Source organism: Prorops nasuta, unplaced genomic scaffold, assembly GCF_024137725.1.
Source record: "Prorops nasuta isolate Cenicafe-Biocafe unplaced genomic scaffold, Cenicafe_Pnas_1.2 PNAS00006, whole genome shotgun sequence".
In the NCBI taxonomy this organism is placed as follows: domain Eukaryota; kingdom Metazoa; phylum Arthropoda; class Insecta; order Hymenoptera; family Bethylidae; genus Prorops; species Prorops nasuta.
This window is the reverse complement of record NW_027116803.1, coordinates 6,493,857-6,515,591: the sequence shown is the minus strand read 5'-3', so window position 1 is coordinate 6,515,591 and position 21,735 is coordinate 6,493,857. Positions and strand designations below refer to the sequence as shown.

The 21,735-nt window shown below is 34.9% G+C and overlaps 3 protein-coding genes across 4 annotated transcripts in view; 2 read left to right on the top strand and 1 right to left on the bottom strand.

Annotated features, from left to right (window-relative positions):
• The window catches only part of LOC136774559 (acetylcholine receptor subunit alpha-like), a 77,540-nt gene extending 63,333 nt beyond the window's left edge, over positions 1–14,207 (top strand). Inside the window, exons 5-16 of the mRNA XM_066728945.1 lie at positions 3,752–3,891; positions 3,981–4,025; positions 5,365–5,474; positions 5,617–5,797; positions 6,561–6,676; positions 6,762–6,930; positions 8,464–8,600; positions 8,677–8,796; positions 9,187–9,363; positions 9,437–9,644; positions 9,873–10,130; positions 10,416–14,207. Coding sequence (XP_066585042.1) covers positions 3,752–3,891; positions 3,981–4,025; positions 5,365–5,474; positions 5,617–5,797; positions 6,561–6,676; positions 6,762–6,930; positions 8,464–8,600; positions 8,677–8,796; positions 9,187–9,363; positions 9,437–9,644; positions 9,873–10,070 — 1,601 coding nt within the window. The 3' untranslated portion in view covers positions 10,071–10,130; positions 10,416–14,207. The remainder of the gene's footprint in view (positions 1–3,751; positions 3,892–3,980; positions 4,026–5,364; positions 5,475–5,616; positions 5,798–6,560; positions 6,677–6,761; positions 6,931–8,463; positions 8,601–8,676; positions 8,797–9,186; positions 9,364–9,436; positions 9,645–9,872; positions 10,131–10,415) is intronic.
• Positions 14,208–14,319: 112 nt separating this feature from the next.
• On the bottom strand, positions 14,320–16,306 carry LOC136774561 (uncharacterized). Of its 2 annotated transcripts, none has more exons than XM_066728948.1 (6): positions 15,851–16,306; positions 15,485–15,777; positions 15,225–15,368; positions 15,024–15,138; positions 14,765–14,945; positions 14,320–14,683 (listed from the first exon to the last, which is right to left on the bottom strand). In XM_066728948.1, exons 1-6 carry the CDS (start codon positions 16,058–16,060, stop codon positions 14,445–14,447), a joined length of 1,182 nt encoding a protein of 393 aa, XP_066585045.1. In that variant the 5' UTR covers positions 16,061–16,306; the 3' UTR covers positions 14,320–14,444. The 2 variants fall into 2 exon arrangements, with proteins under 2 accessions (XP_066585045.1, XP_066585046.1); XM_066728949.1 differs by having other exon boundaries at positions 15,485–15,794; positions 15,851–15,989.
• A 49-nt stretch (positions 16,307–16,355) lies between these two features.
• Positions 16,356–20,306, top strand: LOC136774558 (gamma-tubulin complex component 3-like). Its single transcript, XM_066728943.1, has 11 exons — positions 16,356–16,784; positions 16,858–17,021; positions 17,098–17,233; positions 17,661–18,078; positions 18,147–18,649; positions 18,738–18,930; positions 18,999–19,203; positions 19,271–19,492; positions 19,577–19,708; positions 19,778–20,038; positions 20,114–20,306. The coding sequence occupies exons 1-11, from the start codon at positions 16,706–16,708 to the stop codon at positions 20,288–20,290; spliced, it is 2,490 nt and encodes an 829-aa protein (XP_066585040.1). The 5' UTR covers positions 16,356–16,705; the 3' UTR covers positions 20,291–20,306.
• Positions 20,307–21,735: the final 1,429 nt, after the last annotated feature.

Below are 21,735 nucleotides of genomic sequence, written 5' to 3'. Positions count from 1 at the left end.
ATGCAAAATTCTTTAAAAGTGTTCAAGTGTTGCCAAGACTGTGATCGAATCGATAGATATTCGATTAAAATAATTTGCATGTAAAGGCACGTTGCAAGTATAATGTACACATGTATATGCCATAGTATGTAGCAGATTAAACTAAATCTTGCCGATCCTTAACTGGCTCACCCTATTTGAGCGGTTCGCGGTTCGTTACTTCCTGTAGAAGTTAAACGCCCCTTCCTTCATCCGTCTCCACCCCTCGTCATCCTTTCCTCCTCTCCATTCTTACATTTGCCACCTACGCCAGCTACAATTTCCGCCTAGTTAGCCAATTATCAACTTTTCGATAGGATCAATGTTTTTAATCAGCTTCCTTTTCCTTCTCGATCGATCTACTCGTCTGCAACAAAAAAACAACCCAATTATACCTTTAATCAAGCCATTTCTTAAAAACACGTCAATACCTTGCAAGAAACTGTATTATGTGCTCCAGCTTCTTATTTACACGAAAGAAAATCCCTGGATTCCTTTTCTATTTCACTCAAGTGTAATCCATTTTTGGTAAATTGTGTAACATCTTTCTGGTGGTTCGTTCGAGTCCTTTTTCTTCTACCTTCTCTTTAAACGCAATCAGCTCCTGGCCAAAAACTGTCTATCTATATATATATATTAGATTTGTTCATTTATGTGAAAAATAATGTTAGGGTCTCTGATCGATTTAATTAAAGGATAATACATTTTTGGTAAATTGTGTAATATATTTTTTTTTGAATTCACATTGAATGTCCTTTCTTTCTCAGTGAGTATTTTTTCTCTCACAGTCCTGAACAATTACCCTTGATCAAGCCAATTTCTTAAAACGCTATCAACGTTTAGCAAAAAACCGTCTACTTATATATGTTAGATTTTTTATCAACAGGAGAGAGAAAATCTCTGGGTTCCTGTTCGATATCATTCAAGTGTAATCCATTTTCGGTAAATTATATATATAACATTTTTCCGGTGGTTCATTGGATGTTCTTTTTCTCAGCGGATCCTTTCTCTCTCCCTCTCTTTCTGTCCCGGACAAGCATTTGGAAGGCGATTTATTTCAAAGGATATTTTTGGCTCGGTTTCAAAATGAAAATCGTTGCCAAGGCGCACTACCGACCGTGGCCTGACGCTCCCGATGAAAACTAGCAAAACACTCATCCAAACAAACTTGCCTAGCTGTAAATAATAACAGAGATTTTCAGGTTTTTCTGGAAAAATCACGCTGCGAGTCTCTTTCCTTCAAATTACTTCGGAAAAAGATCGTTTACTTAGGAAGCACTGCTAAAATATCCAAAAGTATCGCGTCCTTATTAACAAATTGTTTTAACGAAGGAAAACAAATCTATTTAAGATACATCTCATGAAATAGAACTACTGTTCATTGCTGAAACATCAATTGACCCAGATTATACTTGGTTTATACCACTAAACCACCAGGCAATTGAGTTTGCGCGAAGCTTAAACACTCGTATAATTAGCGATAATTATTTCAGCACCCCAACACAATTATTAACTTTCAACATGTTCACTTGTATGAAATGCAATATATATGTATATATATATATAAATCGTTTGGATTAGATTATTGCCAATTCTGTAGGATTTCATGGAGTAATTATTCGAATGTGTTTTCTTGTGTAATATCTTTTGGGAGAATTAAATACTTTTGGAGTAATTAAATCTTTAATTATATAAACGATAGTTGTTTCTCGATTAATGGGAACATCAATAAACAATTTTTGTCAAATAACTCGAGAAAAACTCGTTGTATAATTTTTACAGAACTTTACGTGACTTTTCCTCCCCGGTGATTTCAGGTAAAAATACAACTAATAACGCAACACAATGGGAAAGGTATGAAGGCAGAAAATAAAAGCACAGAGAAGCTCGTTCCTAATTAGCTGCTCAGGAAATACGTGCTTTTCCATTTTGCTGCTTCATTCCTAGATCGTAAAACTACCCTCAATACGTGAGAATTCAAGGGAATAGTATCATGTTTCGTTATCTCTTGAAATGAAAACGATTATTTTGATGGTAGCGAATAATTGTTGGTCGATAAATTAATTTTAGAGTGGAAGACTCTTCGAGAGGGGAGTTTTCATTAGAAATTTATTTCTCGAGCTGGAGTGTTCTTGGCTTGGGGATAGTCTTGGCAGAAAGATGATGAGTAAGATAGCTAAGAAGAAAGGGTCAATGCGATATTGGATCGATCTCTTAATTTAGGAACAGAATGGTATATGCATGGTATGTGAAATATCATTTTCTATAGATAAAAAGAGACAGACTGCAGGACTTGATCATCTAATTAAAAATGGATCTTGGCGACCACCTCCCCCCCCCCCCCCACCCTATATACATATATATATATATATCTAACTCTTTCTTTTCCCATGCTCAATGAGATAATTGAGCGAGACGCTCAAAAACTGCACCACGAGGAAAAATTACTGCAGCAAGAGCGAATTAATCGAAAGGATTTGGAAATTTTTACATAAAGTGGTTTCCTAAAAAATAGAACAGTAATTTTTATTCGTTTGCATACAATAGAACAAAAATTTTAATATCTGTTATAATTTACGAAAAATTTCTCTACCGTTTAATCGTTTTGTTTTTGTACAACGACAAACTCTCACTCCCCAAAATATTTGTCAAAATTATCAACTAACTTCTCTATTTACACGATGACATAAACAAGCAGATTCGATTCTTCAAATTTAAAGAAACCAATCGATAAATCTTTTCGTTTATGTACTCCGCTAATGGACTCGCAAAACTGACGAGGAAAATACTTTAACGAAAAAAAATACAAAAGAAACTTGTACAAAGCTTGTGAATAGAGCTCCTCTCATTTTCATCCCTCTTTATCTCGGCTCATCATTAATATATACTATTATTATTAACGCGATATATACACAGCCACATTTATCTATCAAACTGATCGATTTATCGTTAAATTTGAAGAACTGTATAGACAAAACTGCTCGTTTACGTCGTCGTGTAAATACCAGAATTTGGCCGATAATTTTAACAGATAATTTGTAGGGAGACAATTTGTTGTTGCATGTACAAACATAACGATTAAACGGTCGATAAATCTGTCGAAAATTATCTGACAATATTCTCTAACGCACCATCTGCACGTGTTACTATAGTGATAAATAAATTATTTGATCTTTTGAATATTAAAAGTTTAGACCACACAAAATTGTACAAAATTCAAAGATAACCATTTGCAATAAATCAGCTACTTATATTTGTAAAGAAAAAAACTGTTTGATGAAACTTTTGAATATTATCATTCAAGCTGAAACTGATCATTTGCTTGTGAGATTGATCACTTGGCATAAATATTTATTTTTGTTATTACATCCTTAAATATTTATATCATTAACAAATATTTGAGGTGTAGCATAACATGGCAATATTTTGTGTTAAATATTTCAATTTGAAAATGCTCAAACAACTCACTGATCCTGAAGTGATCAATCTCACCTGAAAATCAATTTCAACCCAAACGATGGTATTCCTCTTAAATAAACCTGTTTTATTGTTATAAATCTTCAGCAAGGATTATTCATAGTGTTTTAAACAATATCTCAAACAATTATTCACTAAAAATTCTCACTCTTGATAAATTCATTCATACACACCCAACTATTGTTATATTTCTTCAGAGTAATTATTAAAAAACAATTGCAAATGCAGTCTGAATGAAATGTTTTCTTTTGATCAGGATGCTCGGGAAATCCAGACGCGAAGCGGCTGTACGACGATCTCCTGTCGAATTACAACAAGCTGGTACGTCCTGTGGTCAACGTTTCCGATGCACTCACAGTTAAAATCAAGCTCAAACTGTCGCAACTCATCGACGTGGTGAGCTTAACCAAGCGAAATAATTAACGTACTCGTTAGGCATAATTCGCTGAAAATGACCTAAACGCTACATTCGCGTTTGCTTGCAGAACCTGAAGAATCAAATCATGACAACGAATCTGTGGGTCGAACAGGTAAAATAAAACACATGGAGGGATCGATAAAAATTGAAGATAGAATTACGTAAAAGATTCGACCTATCGCAGAAAAGTTTCGGAAATGCTCTTTTGTCCCTCGGACTCTTTCAAGTGTTACAAGAATAGCGTACAATATTAATGCTACGGTATGCAAAATTCGAGTGTCGCTTGGAAAGAAAAAGTGGATGTTCGATTTTCCATAATCGTTTGGCTGGAGTTCCTATTCGACGTTTCGAGCATTTTTTCGTCGAATAAAGCTAGAGAGAGTGTGAGAGAGAGAGAGAGAGAGAGAGAGAGAGAGAGAGAGTGAAAACTTAAGAGAAAAATTTAGAAAGAGGTAAAAATTGAAGGGAATGCATAGGGGATGAATGGGGGAAAATATTAATGTTAAAAGTGTAGATTGTGGTGGTTGAGTATCCGTGAAAACCGGAAGAATGAGAGGAAGCTGGCTGATGCGGATTGGTTAGGAAGGGATATCAGTTGGTAGTTTGGATAGAATGATGCACGCGAAACGAAGATCGGACAGAAGCTTTCGGGCGAAAGCCACAAAATAGCTCCGACCAACCGTGCAACCCACTTTCGAAGGTCAGATTACGTAAGGAGATTCACATGTGTGTGCCCGTTTCACTGTACAAGCACGTTGGAAACGAACTATCCCTGTGTACAACTGAGTAGTCTCTGCAAAAGTTTGCCCGGAGACTGCGGTCCTTTCTCTACCACCCCCCTCCCCTCCTCCCCCTCACCCTACACTCCTTCTTTTCCTCTCCTTCATCCACCTTCCCACTTTTTATTCCATGCAGAAAACGCTCCCAAAACTTGGTCGTATTTTATACAAGGTGTCCAGTTAAATCGTGTGCCAAACTGATAAATTCTTATAAAACGAGTGATTTTAATGGTAGATTTCTTGTAGTATATTTTTATATAGCTATAAATTAAAAAGTTATTATACAAGGATTAAAAAAGCCTTACTTTGGAACTTCCTATCAATCCCTTGATCGCCCAAGCGAGAAGGTCGTTGGATATAGTTGTATTACCATTAAGAAACCTCGTATCAATAAGAAGTTTTAATCCTTGATAACTTTTTAATTAAAGACTGAGTATAAAAAATGGTATAAAAATTATACACTTAAAATTATTCACTCTGTATAGGAATTTAGTATCGATGAAATTCGAATTAACTGCACACCTTGTATAAGTACAGTACACATCTACACCATTTATTTGTATTCCCTCTCGTATACAGTAATAAATAGTCCATTTCTTATACGATTCAGCTTTTACACTCAGAAATAACGATTCCTATTAGTCCAATAACTCCCAACGATCCTTTTTTCAGTCGTGGTACGATTACAAGTTACAATGGGATCCCAAGGAGTACGGTGGAGTGGAAATGCTTCACGTGCCATCGGATCATATTTGGAGGCCCGATATAGTTTTATACAACAAGTAAGTATATTTGCAATATCAATTATTCATCAATCACAAATCCTTATTAACCAACTTTTGCAACACTGCAAAGTGTTCTCCACTAACGAAATGCAGTTTTCCCAAGGACTGTAATGGAAGGGAGAATAATTGATGATTGCAGTGCGGATGGTAACTTCGAGGTGACATTGGCGACAAAAGCAACATTGAACTACACGGGAAGGGTCGAGTGGAAGCCACCTGCTATATACAAGTCTTCCTGCGAGATCGACGTCGAATACTTCCCATTCGACGAGCAGACCTGTGTCATGAAGTTTGGTTCCTGGACTTACGACGGTTTCCAGGTATAAGAAGATTATTATTCCATCCTTCCTCCCCTAATTCATCATTCATTCCCTCCAAATCCCCCACAATATTTCCGCCCTCCTTTATTTTCCCTCATCCTTATCAATATTATAATTTACCTCTGCATTTTTAATCCTGCTCCCTTTCCTGATAAATTTCCAGAATATCTTCGCCTCTCCCCATCATTTTATTTCACACTTTTAATGTCCCATTATGAGCATATTACAGTAGATCTCTGTAATTACACTCGACGCACTGATCGTTGTTAAAGGATCTTTCACGTTCGATATAAGGACAGGGATGTTTGATCGGTTTCCTCTAATAAGGAAGATATTCCAATTGAAGAGAATCCTCGAGAATTCCAGCACATTTCCGAAGACGAATCATTACGTGCCTCGCCTTTAACTAGAATTTGTCATATTCCCTGTGCTGTCCCTCGCGAAATTTCTAACAACAATTTCTCCATTTTTTTATATCGCAAATCCTCATAATGGAAACCTAAAATTTTAATCTCATTGCAATAATTATTCGAGTAACAAGCTGAGACTGTCGTGATGAATTATTCAGTGGCTCGGATAACAATTCATTCGCCACACTCGTAATTAATGGCCACGATCGTTAAAGCAACTTTGGCGAAAGCGTAATTCGAGAAAGAAAAAGTTGGACGATTTCAATGAAGCGATATCTAATTGGCAATAAAAGTGGTGGGATTGGATTAAATAGTATTTATACCTATAAAAAAACAGCAAAAATTTTTCGCAGGTCGACCTGAGGCACATCGACGAGGTTCATGGAAAGAACGTGGTTGACATAGGTGTCGATCTGTCGGAGTTTTATACTTCCGTTGAGTGGGACATCCTCGAAGTTCCAGCTGTCAGGTGAGTTTACAGAAACTTGGACCAATTAAAAGCTCCACTATATACGTGACTCTCTCTCTCTCTCTCCCTCCCCCTCTTTTTCCAGAAACGAGAAATTTTATACGTGCTGCGACGAGCCTTACCTCGACATCACCTTCAACATCACCATGAGACGGAAGACTTTGTTTTACACCGTCAATCTGATCATACCGTGCATGGGTATATCCTTCCTGACGGTACTAGTGTTTTACCTGCCCAGCGACAGTGGAGAAAAGGTAAACGTGGAGGGAGAAGAAAAGGATAGGAAACCTCGAGAGTGACGCGAGACCCTGCTCTTTATTTGCTGCGTTCAGCCAGACTTTTAAAAGCTGAAGGAAAAAGGAGACGAGAGATAAATGTAAAGTTTGCAGCTCGGACAGGGAGATTGATCGAGAAATTATTCAATCAGCTTTAACGTTGAGCTTTCGTGACCTTCATATTTCGTTTGGACGTGTGTGTGTGTGTTTATGTAAGCTGGAAAAAACAAAAAAAATTCGAAAGGGGCGAAGGGGGGGGGGTGTCTTGACGACGGTCACCACCTCGTATAGATCAATGCGGATAAAACGTGAAACAATACCCTCTCCAATCATCTCTTCTATCCTCCTCCATCTCCATCTTCCTCCTCCATCTAGGTTCGCCAGCAATCAAACACGTCAGACTTTGCTGTACCATGCCACGCCACGCCACACAACGCCACACACTACAATGCATCACGTGTAACGTCCGTTACTGCCCGATCGCAGTAGTATTAGTCAACGTATACGTTACCTGGCTGCTCTCATCTCTGACGTCACCAAACTCCTTTGACACTACGAATACGTGACACGATATAGCTGGATGGAATCGAGCATTGCACGTAGAGAAAAAGCGTAGTATCGGATTTCGTTTTCATCGCCTTCTTTTCTCTCAAGGGAAAAAAGAGAGAGCTTACTCTTTTCACCCCCACCCCCCTTCCCCCTCCTCATTCTTCCACTTCCCTCTCTTACCCCTTTCCTACCAACCCTCTCCCTTTCCCCACTCAATGATTTTTTGCCTCGTTTGATCTTCATCCGCCTTAAATTCGTTCGGGGGAAGCTCCACTGTATATAGGGTGAGGCACTTAAGACGCCCCAGAGCAGAAACGTAAAAATTCATTAATCTCTCGGTAACTATAAGAAACATCAATTTTTTGCACAAGACCTCTCTGAATGCAAATAGAAAGGAGCTTCCAAAAAGGTTCTATGAATAAAATTGACATCTTTTTAATTATGTAAGTATAGAGGTATTCCTGTACGTCTGTGCCCTGGGACGAGTCTCGAGTTTGTATATTAATAATAACAATAGTAACTCGGTGTAAATCACAAGATAAATTCAGGAAATATTCTTAATCGTTGATATATTCTTGCATGTATACACAGAAAATTTCCCCATGGCTTCTCCATACTTTTGATTCAACCACCAGTTCGCTGCAAACTTAAAAAAAGAATTATTCATAGTTAATCCCTTGGAGCTTTATCAGCTTTTTTAAACTTTATTAAGTACTCTTCATTGTATTTGCTTTGGTTACTGCAACACTCGACTCCGAACTCGGTCACTATGACCACAGTGGAAAGTTCAACATTGGATTTGTAAGGCAGAAATTAGGAAAGAGAAGCTTTGGCAGTGACCCCCCCCCCCCCCCCCTCCTAAAACAAGTTTTGGTCTCGTTAATTTTTCGTTACTCGATTGTGTGCACAGCGAGACACAAGTGTGGAGCTTGGAATAACGCGAAGCGTCGATGAATGTTTCAGGTCAGCTTATCCATTTCGATTCTACTGTCGCTCACTGTGTTCTTTCTCCTCTTGGCGGAGATCATCCCCCCCACATCGCTCGTAGTACCACTTCTTGGTAAATTCGTACTGTTCACCATGATCCTCGACACTTTCAGGTAAGAACCACGCGGCTACAACGTCCTCCAATCAACGTTCGAGAGACTACAAGAAATGTATAAATTCCACTTGCAGCATCTGCGTGACCGTTGTCGTGCTCAACGTTCACTTCCGGTCGCCACAAACGCACTTGATGGCGCCGTGGGTTCGCCGTGTTTTTATTCATGTTCTACCGAGACTACTGGTTATGCGCAGGTTGGTACATCTATTTTGAATTCGACGCATTAGCAACAATTTTCCATTATCGCTACGCCGGATTTTTGCCATTTTCCTTGTCGGGTTACGTCAATGGGATCAGAAGGCATTAAACTAACATTAGTGCTTGTGTGTGTGCGCCTGTGGATGGATCGACGTTGCGGAGCAGTATCACTCCCGGAAATTGCCATTTGATACATTCCAGTCAAGGAAAAGATTTGCTACCCTCTCTTGGCACGATGGAACCTTATCTAAAAAGCGTTCGTTTCGTTTGGATGATTCGTATATCTCCGCTGGCTAAGTGCGAGGGTTGAAGTTGAGTTTATGGGAGAATTTCATGGTCGACTCGTGCCACGAGGAGTCATCCAATGAAAATGCTGCGTGTTTCAGGCCGCAGTACCAAATAGACGAGCACAGTATAGACCGTTACAGGCATCGTATATCAGTGAGGACATGTAATGGATTGGAAATGAGACCCTCGCGCTTCGTGGAGTCTTCCGCCTCCGAGTTAGTCGAGGCTTCCGTCATGTTCCCGAGCCTCGACTCCGCGGACGAGCTACACCCGCGGTAAGTTCGCAGATGAGACACACGGTCCCTGAAAAATATATTTTGTACATTTGCGACGGGGAATTTTTTGCAGGGAATTAGAACCTATTAACCTGGAGAGCGCCTGTCGTATTCACGGTCCTGCCATGCCAACGACTGCCCCAGCTCCGGATCTACCGTCCGATGAGAGTAATAAGAAGAAAAAATCCAGGGAATGGCACAACTGCCCGGAATTGCACAAGGCCATTGCTGGCATCCATTTCATCGCCGATTACACCAGAAGAGAGGAAAAATCCACGAGAGTACGCACTTTCTCTTCTCTTAATTCGTTATTCCTATATCTATGAGGTTTTTATACAAGGATCTTTGTTCGTATACTCGAGAATGTGATCTGTTAATTTTATTCGAGCCACGAGCACCGTTTCTGGCCAATAAACCAGGAAGATTTCTTTTTTCCTCGAGAGAGGGAGAGAGAGAAAACAATGAATGAGCACGAATGATCAATTGACAGCTGGGCTTTTTATTCGCAGGTGAAAGAGGAATGGAAGTATGTAGCGATGGTACTCGACAGGCTATTCCTGTGGATTTTTACATTAGCCGTGGTGGTTGGAACTGCGGGGATCATCCTGCAGGCCCCAACCCTTTACGACGACCGAGTTCCAATCGACGTTCGACTCTCCGAGATTGCTTCGACCACTGCCAAACCACACATCGTTACGAGCCTCTGAGAGGGACAATTGCTATTTCACATAAAAGCATAAAAAAGAAAATACACTGATGAGATATATGTAGGTATACGAAGCAACGTATACGAGTGTGATTTAATTGTCCATGTAAATAATCTATCAAGGGATCTTCCCTTTGGATATATTTTACCAACTTTTCACCATTTTTACGCTGTCACTTTAATTGTGCTACAAAGAAGTGCGATTAAATTGAACGGATTTTTGCGTTAGATATAGTTTTTTGTGTGCCATTGGTTTGCTGCGTTCGTAGGAATTAATTGTTTCTTTTTTTTTCCCCAAATTTATATTCAATTTTCATTACAAGCCCACCGTCAATTTTCTGTGCAGTTCTTCGTCAAGCTCTACTCGCACCTGCTCGATTTTTGCAACAACAAAGTTCTAGGAAGAGAAACATTTATCCATCGCACCACTGCCCATACAGCATGCGATATCACAAAGACGTAAATGGAGCTCCAGGGAGATTCATTAAAATGTGTACAGGTCGTTTTGTAGAGATCCGAGCCTTTTGCCATACACACACACACACACACACACACGTATAATTTATGGCTTTTTCTGGCCTCTGTGTGCTCTAAGCTGATTTCGTAATTCTTTCCATCTCTCAGTTTTTCATAGCACAGTTCTTTACCTGGTTGAACATTTGTAACGAAACTCCGTTTCCGAAATTAGAAACTACTTGAAAAAAATATAATAGGCACTGTAATTAATATTTTTAATAACGAATTGCGAGATCATCTTAATTTACTTGATAAAAATACATTATCTCGAACCAATGCTACAATGATATTTGTTAGTAAGCGTTAACTACAAGACTTTAGAAAGAACTCGATTGAAAAAAAAAAAAAAACATAAAATATATTGTAGTATTATATGAGAAAGTTGTTAGAGGCTCGATTATTTAGTCGACAATGTTTACAGTCCAATCTCGTACGATGTTTATACAAAAAAGAAAGAAACCCATTCTCTTCCATTTACCGAAGAAATTTCTCTAATTTTTAAAAAAGAAAGTTTATTTTCACATTGTTTAAGGAGACTCGTTGAAAGAATCCACTGGCTATCGTTCGAATATCGATGACCAAGTGAGAAATCGCAGATGAATAATACCGATTCACCGAACGAATATAGATTCTCATCTGTTCCTGATTTCTGTCCTATTCTCTCACTTGGCAACCGTTCAAACGATATATATATATATATATATATATATATATGTATATGCCTTTCGTAAATCATCGTCGTATTAAAAATTGCATTCTGTTTAGGAATTATTCTTAATCCTTAAACACGTTTTATTATTTAAGAAATCTTTTTTATTCGATCTAACCTACAATTTGTCCTCGACTGCCACAATGAACTTCCGGCTCGTACGATTTATTCTTTTAAGGATTAAGAATAGGGAAAGTGTGCAGCAATTGAAACGTCAGAAATGAGTTGCAATAAAGAGTAGAAGATTTGCCGCTATTCTTGCCTAATTATGTTTGGCAAAACGAAAAATTCAGTTCGGAGGATCCTGTATAGAATTATTATTATGACGAATGGTCTTCTTAATGATTTAATTGAGTGACTGTAGGCCAGATAAAAAAAACTATGTGACGCTGAGCTATGGCTGTTGCAGACTCAGGAAGAAAACGATGTTTCTCAACTGTATATCGAGCCTGTAACAAAAGGGGCCATATTTTCACAGAGAGCGAAATGACGTATCTCTTATTTCAATGAAATTCTAAATATCTGCATCGATATACGGCACAGAAGCGGGTTAGGCCTAAATTATATAGCAAACTCAAGTTTTATTGCTCATATAAATATATATACATATTATAAATATTCATAAAAACAAACTTTTGTAGCAAACCAAGTCTTAAAGCGGTTAAAAACCTTACCATCTTTTGCGACGAGTTATGAGTTTAAGCAGCAGTGGCCTATTTAGCTTATATTTTACCGAAAATTCATACTATGTATACAATTCTTGAAAATAAAGCAGGTATTGGTCGGCGCAGTCTTTGATTCGATGAAAGTATAATTAAGGAAAACGCAGCGTGGAAATTAAGGTATGGGGAAAAGGAGGAGCCAATTCTGCAATTTCAGGAATATCCTTCGTTATACAGCGATTAGAACCTGTTTTATTAATTATTGATAAGTAGAGGAGATTCTTAGGTGTACCCAACATTGGTCGACGAAAATGCACAAACCGTAATGTTGTCTATTGGCTAGTTTGATAAAAAGATTGGCGTGCTGGTAACGTTAATTAACACGGAAAATGACAAACTTCTCTGAAATCTAGCATATACATATAATTTAAAAAATCATTCGTTACGAGAAAAAGAGCAGTGTTTGTTAATTATTATAAGTTACGAATAACGAATACATAATAAAATAAAATATAATGAGATATATGTATAAATAATCCCATTATTAACATGAAAAAGTAACATAGCAAAATATTTTGTGAGTGTATCTATAAAGCGATTGAACTTGCGTGTACTAAGCTAGCCGTTTTCTTCGATTCACCGCTTCTTTCAATTTTCGTGTTTAACGCTGTTTGAAGAAACAAAACCGAAACGATACATAAATGGTATTTAATTGCGATATAATTGATCGATAATGCGGCAAATCTTCCATAATTATATTTCGCAATCACGTATCCTCGCGAGCGAACGATTTCATTTAATCGTACCCGTGCATATAGCTATATATTTTTTGCAGTGTGATATTCCGGACTTATTATCACGAGTTTATAGAATCATCTTATCGTGATTTCTAGCAAAGTAAACAAAAATCTGCCAATTAAATACGATGCAAATTATTAAGATATATTGTAAAAAAATTCAATTTTATAAATTCTATAATAAGAGATATTTATCAACGTTCATTGTTTATAGCTCTATTTTTAAAATATAGTGAAAACTGGAATTAAACTAGATTTTTATTTGACCTAAAAAATAAAGTTATATGAACTTGATTGTATGGTATATACATAATACATTACTATATATACTGTAGAGAGACCTCACGTGTGTGATCAGACATCATATATTGGTTACAGAAAAATATGAGCATACAATATACAAAGCATTTTGTTGCAAACTGCGATTCTTCTTTCTGGACAGTAAGCGAAGATCAGTGAAGATACTATAGAAAAGCCAATAATAGCAATACGTCAGCAGCTGGTGTAACGGCAATATATCATTGCAACAGTTAAATATTTTTAGTAAAACACACAGGATCCCATTGTTTAACGTAATAGCCTTACATATCTGACTGATGCTTTAATACTACTATGTTGATTCCTGTCACCTTTCTTATCAATGCAGTTTTCAGGAATTATCGTACTTTTTTCCAACGTTAAATTCTTTGCTCAAAGCTGCGCAGTAAATGTGACTTGCTCATGTTGTATGTTCTCTATTTACTGCCATAATCGAGGATTATTTATTCACTCGAGTTAACTATGGATCCTAAATAAGCGCAGAAGTTACCTTTCGCAAACGGCCATAATTAGGACACATTCGTTCCTTGTTATCATTGACACAGAAGCCTAGATTGAACCACGTGTACTTTCTGTACATAATACTGCAAGATTATGTGCTTATTTCTATATTCAAGCTCGTTATATTCGAACCTTATTGTAATAAGTATATACATTTCTGTACAGCATGTTCATTGCAAATATAATTTTCTTTGTACATGTGTCTGCGAGTTACACAAAGATGTATTATTTCCAAAAAAGATATTATGCTTCGTTGCAAGAAACCATTGTCCTAACTACAATTTTGCTTCTGACGCAATGAGACAAACGTCACTTAAAGAAACACTCAACAAACAGATTCATGTTAAGTCTATAACGCCGTACTCGGTAATAACCATTAAATGTTTCAAATAAATAACGAATAATTAACGAGGTAATGTATTAAAGTAAAACTAGTGTTTCTAAACACCCGCCCTAATAAGGATGCCTCACGAAAAATGTAATTATACTGGGGTATCTAGCCAACACAGCGAAACTTTTAAATTTTAAATGAAACAAATAGAATATGTAGTATAAACATTGGCAAGATGCCCCATTAAATTATAAACGTATAAACAATGATGAAACTTTCTACATAACAGGTGTATATCTATAAAATTGTCCAATAAACTTAATTTTTCTAAAAAGATACATCCTAATTACAATATTTCTTTCCTTTTAAAAACTTTGTTTGTACTTATGATAATAAAAGTAATCATTTTAGTTTTTCCAGTGCTTTTTTATTCTAATTCTTTTACAAATATATCAATTAAATAATATATTTTACATGACTCAAATAATTCCACAAACATAATTTTAAGTTAAAATAATATTTTGCTGCATATATCTTTTAACTATAATTCTTCTTCCCCTTCGTCTTCTTCTTCTTCTTCCTCTTCCTCTTCCTCTACTTCTACTTCTTCTATTTGAATTTTCTCATTAAGATCAAGCTTCTTGCTATTTCCTTCATCTACATTTCTTTCTTCAGCTCCAATACTTTCATGATTATCTCCACAATCTTCAACAGCTTCTTCACTCTCACTGTGTTTCTGTCTTCTAATTTGTCTAATTTTTTTTTTCATTACCATGGCACCTAAATTAAAACATCTTAGCTACAAACTTAACATTAGCATTTGTCACTATAATATATAGACGAAAAATAAAATATATTTACATAAAAGAGGTAACCACAACTCAGATTTCTTATCTGATTTCTTAATGGCAGCTTTTTTTAATGACTCTCTGTGTTTCTTCCAAATATTTTGTAACTCAAAAGCTTCATCTGTGAGAGGTGGGAACAGGCAAATCTCAAACCAATTTGGTGAATGGAAATTTTTAAATAATTTTAACCAAATCTACAAAAGCATAACATTTGATATGCATATTTAGACAATTAAAAGAAAAGAATGTTTACTTTTATAAAATAAACTTACACAATCTATACATTCCATACCAAACCACAGCCATAATCCAAGCTCTATTTGTAAATAATTTTTTGTATACAGAAATAATATATACTTTGGTACAAAAAATAAATATAAATATATCCTATAATGAAAATAGATTTAATTTTATGAGATGTAAAAATTTCCTTAACAGAAAATCAATCGGAGAAATTTCATGAACATGCTAACCAGTTTAGACAATGTAAAACGAATAACAGCCTGGCCAATTTTCTCCCAGAATTTTGGGATAAACATTGTAAAATGCGAGAACAGTTAATTAAAACTGTATCTAAAGCTTTATATAATAAAAAATTATTTATTCCTGGGCACCATCTATAAAAATAATTACTTTTTGAAAGTGTACCAAGAAATTAATTAAATTGTGAAACTATTACTTTTCAAATAAATTGATAACATACAAAATATAAATTTAATATGAGTTACATTACTTTTGATGATTCAGGGTTAAAACAAATGATGTGAATAATACATTAGACCAACTCTTGATCCAAGCGTTATGACTTAGAGCTTCTGTGCAAGCACAGTGAAAATAAAAACTTTTGTGCAATGCAATACCCACATCTTGATGAGACAAATCCCACTTTTCATTAAAAAATTGTAAGCTCTGAAATTTTGATGACACTAGGTAGCATATACTACCAAAACAAAAGCCACAAATCCAAAGAGCCTCTGTAATACGTATTCGTTGCAACAGTGGAACCCTCATACGACGAAATAATGACTAGTAATAACAGTAGACTGATGAAGATAATCATTTTGTATAATTAACATAATTATACCTTAATGATACTTACATTAAGACAATGCTCAAATACTAGATATAAAAAGCTCCATAGTCCAATAAAGAAACCCAAAAGTATATCAACAGCTTTGGATTCTGTACCTCTTATATATGGTGCATCCACAGTCTTTTGCCAAGAATTTATTTTAAACGAAAATATATTTGTCTTAATGAGAAAGTTTCTGATGTTTAATGTTAAACTATCTAAAATATCTTGAAACATTTTATAAAATTTTCTGGTATTTAATAACCAAAGAATAATATTTTATTTTATCATTTGAAAATTTTTAAAATTCATAAAGTTACGAATCCATGTCTTTTATATAACTATATCAAGAAGAAGCATTACACGTTACGACAGCGTTAGTTAAACAGCTAAACTAAACTGGCTGCAAACAGCTGAACATAGTGTGAACATCTTATTATTTTTATTTATAACCCCTTCAAATTTAAGGTTAGATCACTAGTGAATGGTGAGAGGTTAGGTTTCAAGTTTGAAGTCCTCAGTTATGGTTAGATTTAGTTAGGACGGTTAAGGCTAGGTTCCGGGAAAATGTCATGGCGGCCTCCATTTGTTGTGTTGCGAAACTTGACAAAACTCTTTTGAATGTATGTATACTGGATACAGCTCATTCTATTTAAAGTCGGCTTTTCATTATCCTCTATCAATGACTTTCCACTTTGAATGAAAAAATACAATTTGTAATACACTGTGTCTTTAAAATTGTTTACAAACTGAAAAGACAGGAGAAAAGTGTCTGTGGTCGTTGGTTTGGTCGCCGACAAGAAAAATGACAAGCTTGTGCTCTGTAATTTGTTAACAAACAACTATTTAAACTAATTCTGCTTTCTTACAATAAGTTCAAAAATGAATGTTTCCGAAGCTGAAAGTGTAGCCGACCTTCTTCAAAAGATGGTTATATCTATATGTGGAGAACATAAACCAGGTTAAATATAAATTCATTTATGGTCTCTGTTAATTCCTTGGTATAAATTATATTTTTTTTATGCTCTATACAGAAACAATGAGAAAATTTATGAGATACTCATTGGGAATACTTTCTTCCACCCAGTATGAAGCAATACGTGAGGACGAACTGTCATTGGGAAATCATATCAGAAATAAATTATCCTCTGGTAATGCTATTCACTTTGATAAACTGCATAATGAATTGAAAGATAAGGTAATAGTCTTAAAAATATTTATGCTTTAACTATACTCTATTATTTTATTTACTTATTGACATTTTATTTTCATAGCCGTTAAAAAATCGAGTAAATATACTAGTGTTTCTTTTGAACATGAGTCAAATAGGAGACAACCAATTAAAGGATAAAATGTTTTCCTTTCCTGAAATGAAACTAGGTTTACCCTCACCTTTAGCTTCAACCAGTGGTAAATTATTTAAAAGTATTTGAAATCTGTATATGCTATTTTTCAATGAATCTATGTAAAAAATGTTGCTTTATTCACACAGAAACAATTCAAAGAATATAGTTCTTCCTTTTTAATATGTATTGTGCTATTAGAAACTATTGTAATGGAGAGACTTTAGTAAGTTTTGTTTAGCCATTCCATATTTTATCAAAATTATGACATCTAGAAAAAATGAGATGCAGAAGGCTTTCTATTTTTCTTCATTCTTATGAGAGTTGAAAAATAAGTTACATCATCCCCAAAGCCCAGTAACAATGTTTTATATTGCTCCCTTTTATAGACAGCTATATTCTCTGAATCTTGTCTCGTCTTCCTTTTATGTTTAATTTTAGTAAACGTTTCTTTTTGAACAAAATTAAGTATTTTAACTATTTTATAATTTTAGGTTATTTGCCTCAAACTGCTGGTTCACAAGCACAAATTGTCTCGTTAAATAATGCAATGATCAACTTTCAGTCCCCAGCCTTCAATTCTAATAAAATCTTTAGTGATGAAACTGTCTCTGAAGATATTTTGGTTCAAGATTTGGTTTATTCATTTCAAGGAATTGAAGGAAAGGTTCTTAAACTAGACTCTAATTATGGTTTTCAAATCAATCATATGATAAATATTAGCATATCACAGAAACAAGCTGTTTTAAGACTAAGCGAATTAGGATATTTGCACAATGTAGTTAAAAGAGGTATTGAAAGAATGTCAATTGGTGGTGCTGGAAGGGTATCAGACAGTTTTGTAACAGCCCTGCATAAAGAGTTAACGGAATATTATAGATTTATAGCAATAGTGCAAGAAGAAGTAAACAGGTAATGGAAATAAAGTACTATTTCTTATTTACAGTAAATTTAATTAAACCTAAAATTTGTTGCTACAGATCCCATAATCAATTAGGGGTGCCTGGCATTACTCTCTCACATTTGCATCTTTGGGCGGGCGATCCTTTGGAAACTTTGAAATGGTTAGCGAGTATAGTCCGAGCCTGTCAAGGACAAAAAGGAGGAGCTCTAGCTTCTACAGTATATGAATTTAGTTATCATGGAGATGCAACAGTAAAGAAATTAGTTAAGAGAATTTTGCAGAGTGTTTGTGATCCATTGTATAATATGCTTATGAGATGGATTGCTGATGGTGAACTGGAAGATCCATACAAAGAGTTCTTTATAGAAGCATGTGCAGATGTTGCTGGAGATAGGATGTGGCATGAAAAATATCAAGTGCGAAATTCCATGGTACCATCATTCATTAGTAAAATACAAGCAAAAAAGATCCTAGGAACTGGGAAAAGTATTAATTTTCTACGTGAAGTATGCAAAGATTTTTCCCCGCTTCAAGGAAAAAACAGAGAAATCATTAAAGACAATAAAGAAGATTATGATGGTTTGCATAACTGATTTATATATTATAAAAATAAAAGATTTTTCTTGTTAACTAATCAATTTTATTTCATTTAACTTTTACATTACAGTGGAAGTTTTTTTTGACATGGATCCAGATGGGCGCTTACAAACAATGATGAATACAGCTTATAAGGAAACTTCCACTAGAGTTGTAGAAGTATTAACAAAACAGTATCATTTGATGGATCATCTACAAGGAATTAAAGGCTATCTTTTGCTCGGTCAAGGCCATTTCATTCAACATTTAATGCATTTATTAGAGTAAGTTATTCAGTTATATTATTAGCACAAACTTTATGATCAATAGCTTACATTTATTAATTTTTTAGGCCTGAACTAGCCAAGCCTGTTAATTCTATATATCCCCACAATATATCATCAATTGTTGTAACTGCAATTCGAGCAACAAGCACAAAATTAGATGATTTAGATGTGCAGAGGCGTCTAGATATTAACCTGTTAGCACCATCAGAAAATGAGACTGGATGGGATGTTTTTATTCTTGATTATAATGTCGATGGACCTATTGGAACTGTAAGTTCGTGCACACCATTTTTTTTTCATATTTATAATGTAGTACTAATAAAGCTTAATACTACAGATTTTGGAGCCATGTAGGCAGATATACCAAACAGTATTTTTTGCTCTATGGAGAGCTAAAAGAATGGAATCAATTTTATCTGCTATTTGGAAGCAACAGACCACTTCTGCAAAAATGTTTCGGCGAATGCCAGAAGTATTACCGATACAAAATCACATTCACCTTATAACGAGCAGTATGGTGAATTTGGTGCATCAAATGCAGTATTATTTTTTGTTTGAAGTAAGAAAAAATCTTAATAAAATTGATTGATTTCATTATAATCATTTTAAAAAATGTGTATTCAACAATATTTAACATTTTTAGGTAATTGAGTGCTCTTGGGATGCTTTCGCTAAACAGCTTGGGCAGGCATCGTCTCTTGATGAAATTATAGTAGCTCACAATAATTTTGTAGAATCAGTACGACGGGGTACACTTTTGGATGAGAATTCCCAGGTAAGTAGATCAGTTAACTGTATTAATTGCCATTATAATAGATACATATTCAACTGATGCTTTTTTAAGGAACTGATGAATCATCTACGATCCGTTTATGGTCCAATTTTGGACTTGCAGAATTTGGAGGAAACATTCATCTCACGAACTACTCAAGAATACGAAGCTAGATTAAAAGATGAAAAACTTATACGAACTACTATCGAACAAACGAAAAATTGGGGCAGAACAAATAATGCGGATGCAGTATCTACAGATCGACAAACGAAATTCCTGAAATATTTAAATACTCTCTCTATTCAATTAAGGCTGTTATCAAGAACATATCAGGTAATCAATGATTTTACTAATATCACAATGTTTTAAGAAGTGCACATGTCTAAACAGCTTTAATATATTTTTTAGGATAGAGTAGAGAAATTCTTGTTGATGTTAGCGTCTGCTGAAGATGTGTCTTTGCAATTACTAAGCGTACGATTAGATTTTAATGAGTATTACAAAAGTAAGGATAGCAGATTAGTCGCACCATTAACGTATCAACACCGTCGACAAAGCGATCAATCTTTCAACAAGTGCAAGTGACAGTCTAAACTGAATTACAATTGGTCAGATAAATTTAAAATTCTTCCTACAAACCGTGACTCGTTATTTTCTGTAAAACATTCCCAACAGGATTCAAGCATCTCCAATGATGTACATGTCTCGTCAGAACTATCAACTAAATTTGAAGACTGTGACTCTCTAAAACAAAAACATCAAAGAACAAATTTAAAAAATACTGAATTAAGTAAACATAATTTCAGAATTTTTCTAGAAAAACAAGTCCTTTCATGCGCAGAATCTGAATTTGGCAAAAATACAGACAAAATTGAAACTCCCTTAACTCCATTAGCAGATATGCATGATTTTCAACTATATCCCACTCAAGTGCCATTATTAATATCGTTTAATGATATATTAAAATCCGATCCACATTTGTTTACAAGGGATACGCCAATGGATACAGAAGTCGTGAGCAATGTAAAAAACAATGGCGTTAAAACTGTTTTTGCAAAAACTGATACGCCTAAAATCTATAGACCCGACGCTTCTAACTTATGCCATAACAGCCCTGACTGGTTTCAGGAATCTGACACTGTATCAGTTCAAGGTTCTTTATTGAGCCAAACAATCTCAGATTCAAGTTTGCTTCATGCCAAATCTCGAATTGCTGCGAATTCTGGAAAAAGTCGTTACAGACGCATTCTTTTTTGTTGCGTTAATTAAATAGAAAAAAACAGCATGTCCCTGGCTTGTAGAAAATATGTTAGATAAATATTTGCAGTACATGGAAAATCTCAAACACTCGTCATTAATCCTTTTTCTCGTATTAAAAGTTTATAGATATATAGGTGCAAGCAAGAGGCAAATTTATTGTTACTTGAAAACTAGTTGCGTGATTTATTAGAAGTGCATGTACTTATTGTTACTGCTATATTGCATATTGATATTGTTAAAGGCAATTTAAACTTTTTCATACATGAGATTTGCACGATATTGTATTTTCGTAAAACGCAAAGTACCTGCTTATGTAGAATAATGTATATATATATATATAACATGTGTCATTTTCTATCGCAAACACTTCGTATTATGATATTTACCTCCAAGGCTCTATTCAATTTTTCTAAATTTTAAAGATTTCTGACAAAGTTTCAGAATAATTTAAATTTCTGTGATAATATATTTTGTTATACTTATATCATTAGCATTATTAAATAGCTGCCATATTAATTTGCCAACAAATTGCTATTTTTGGTATACTAGTAAATGTTTATAAATAATCCACGTTTGACTGATATTAGTCTTAAAAAGACTTTTAGTTTGTACTCTCTCTCTCTCTCTCTTTCTCTCTCACACAATCTGTATTTTAGATAATTTGCAAAAATATATTTAAGTGCCATTACTAACTGAATAAAAAAATAAAATAGGTTTTATAACAATAACTGATGTGAAATTTAAATATATATTTATTAATGTGTTAATGA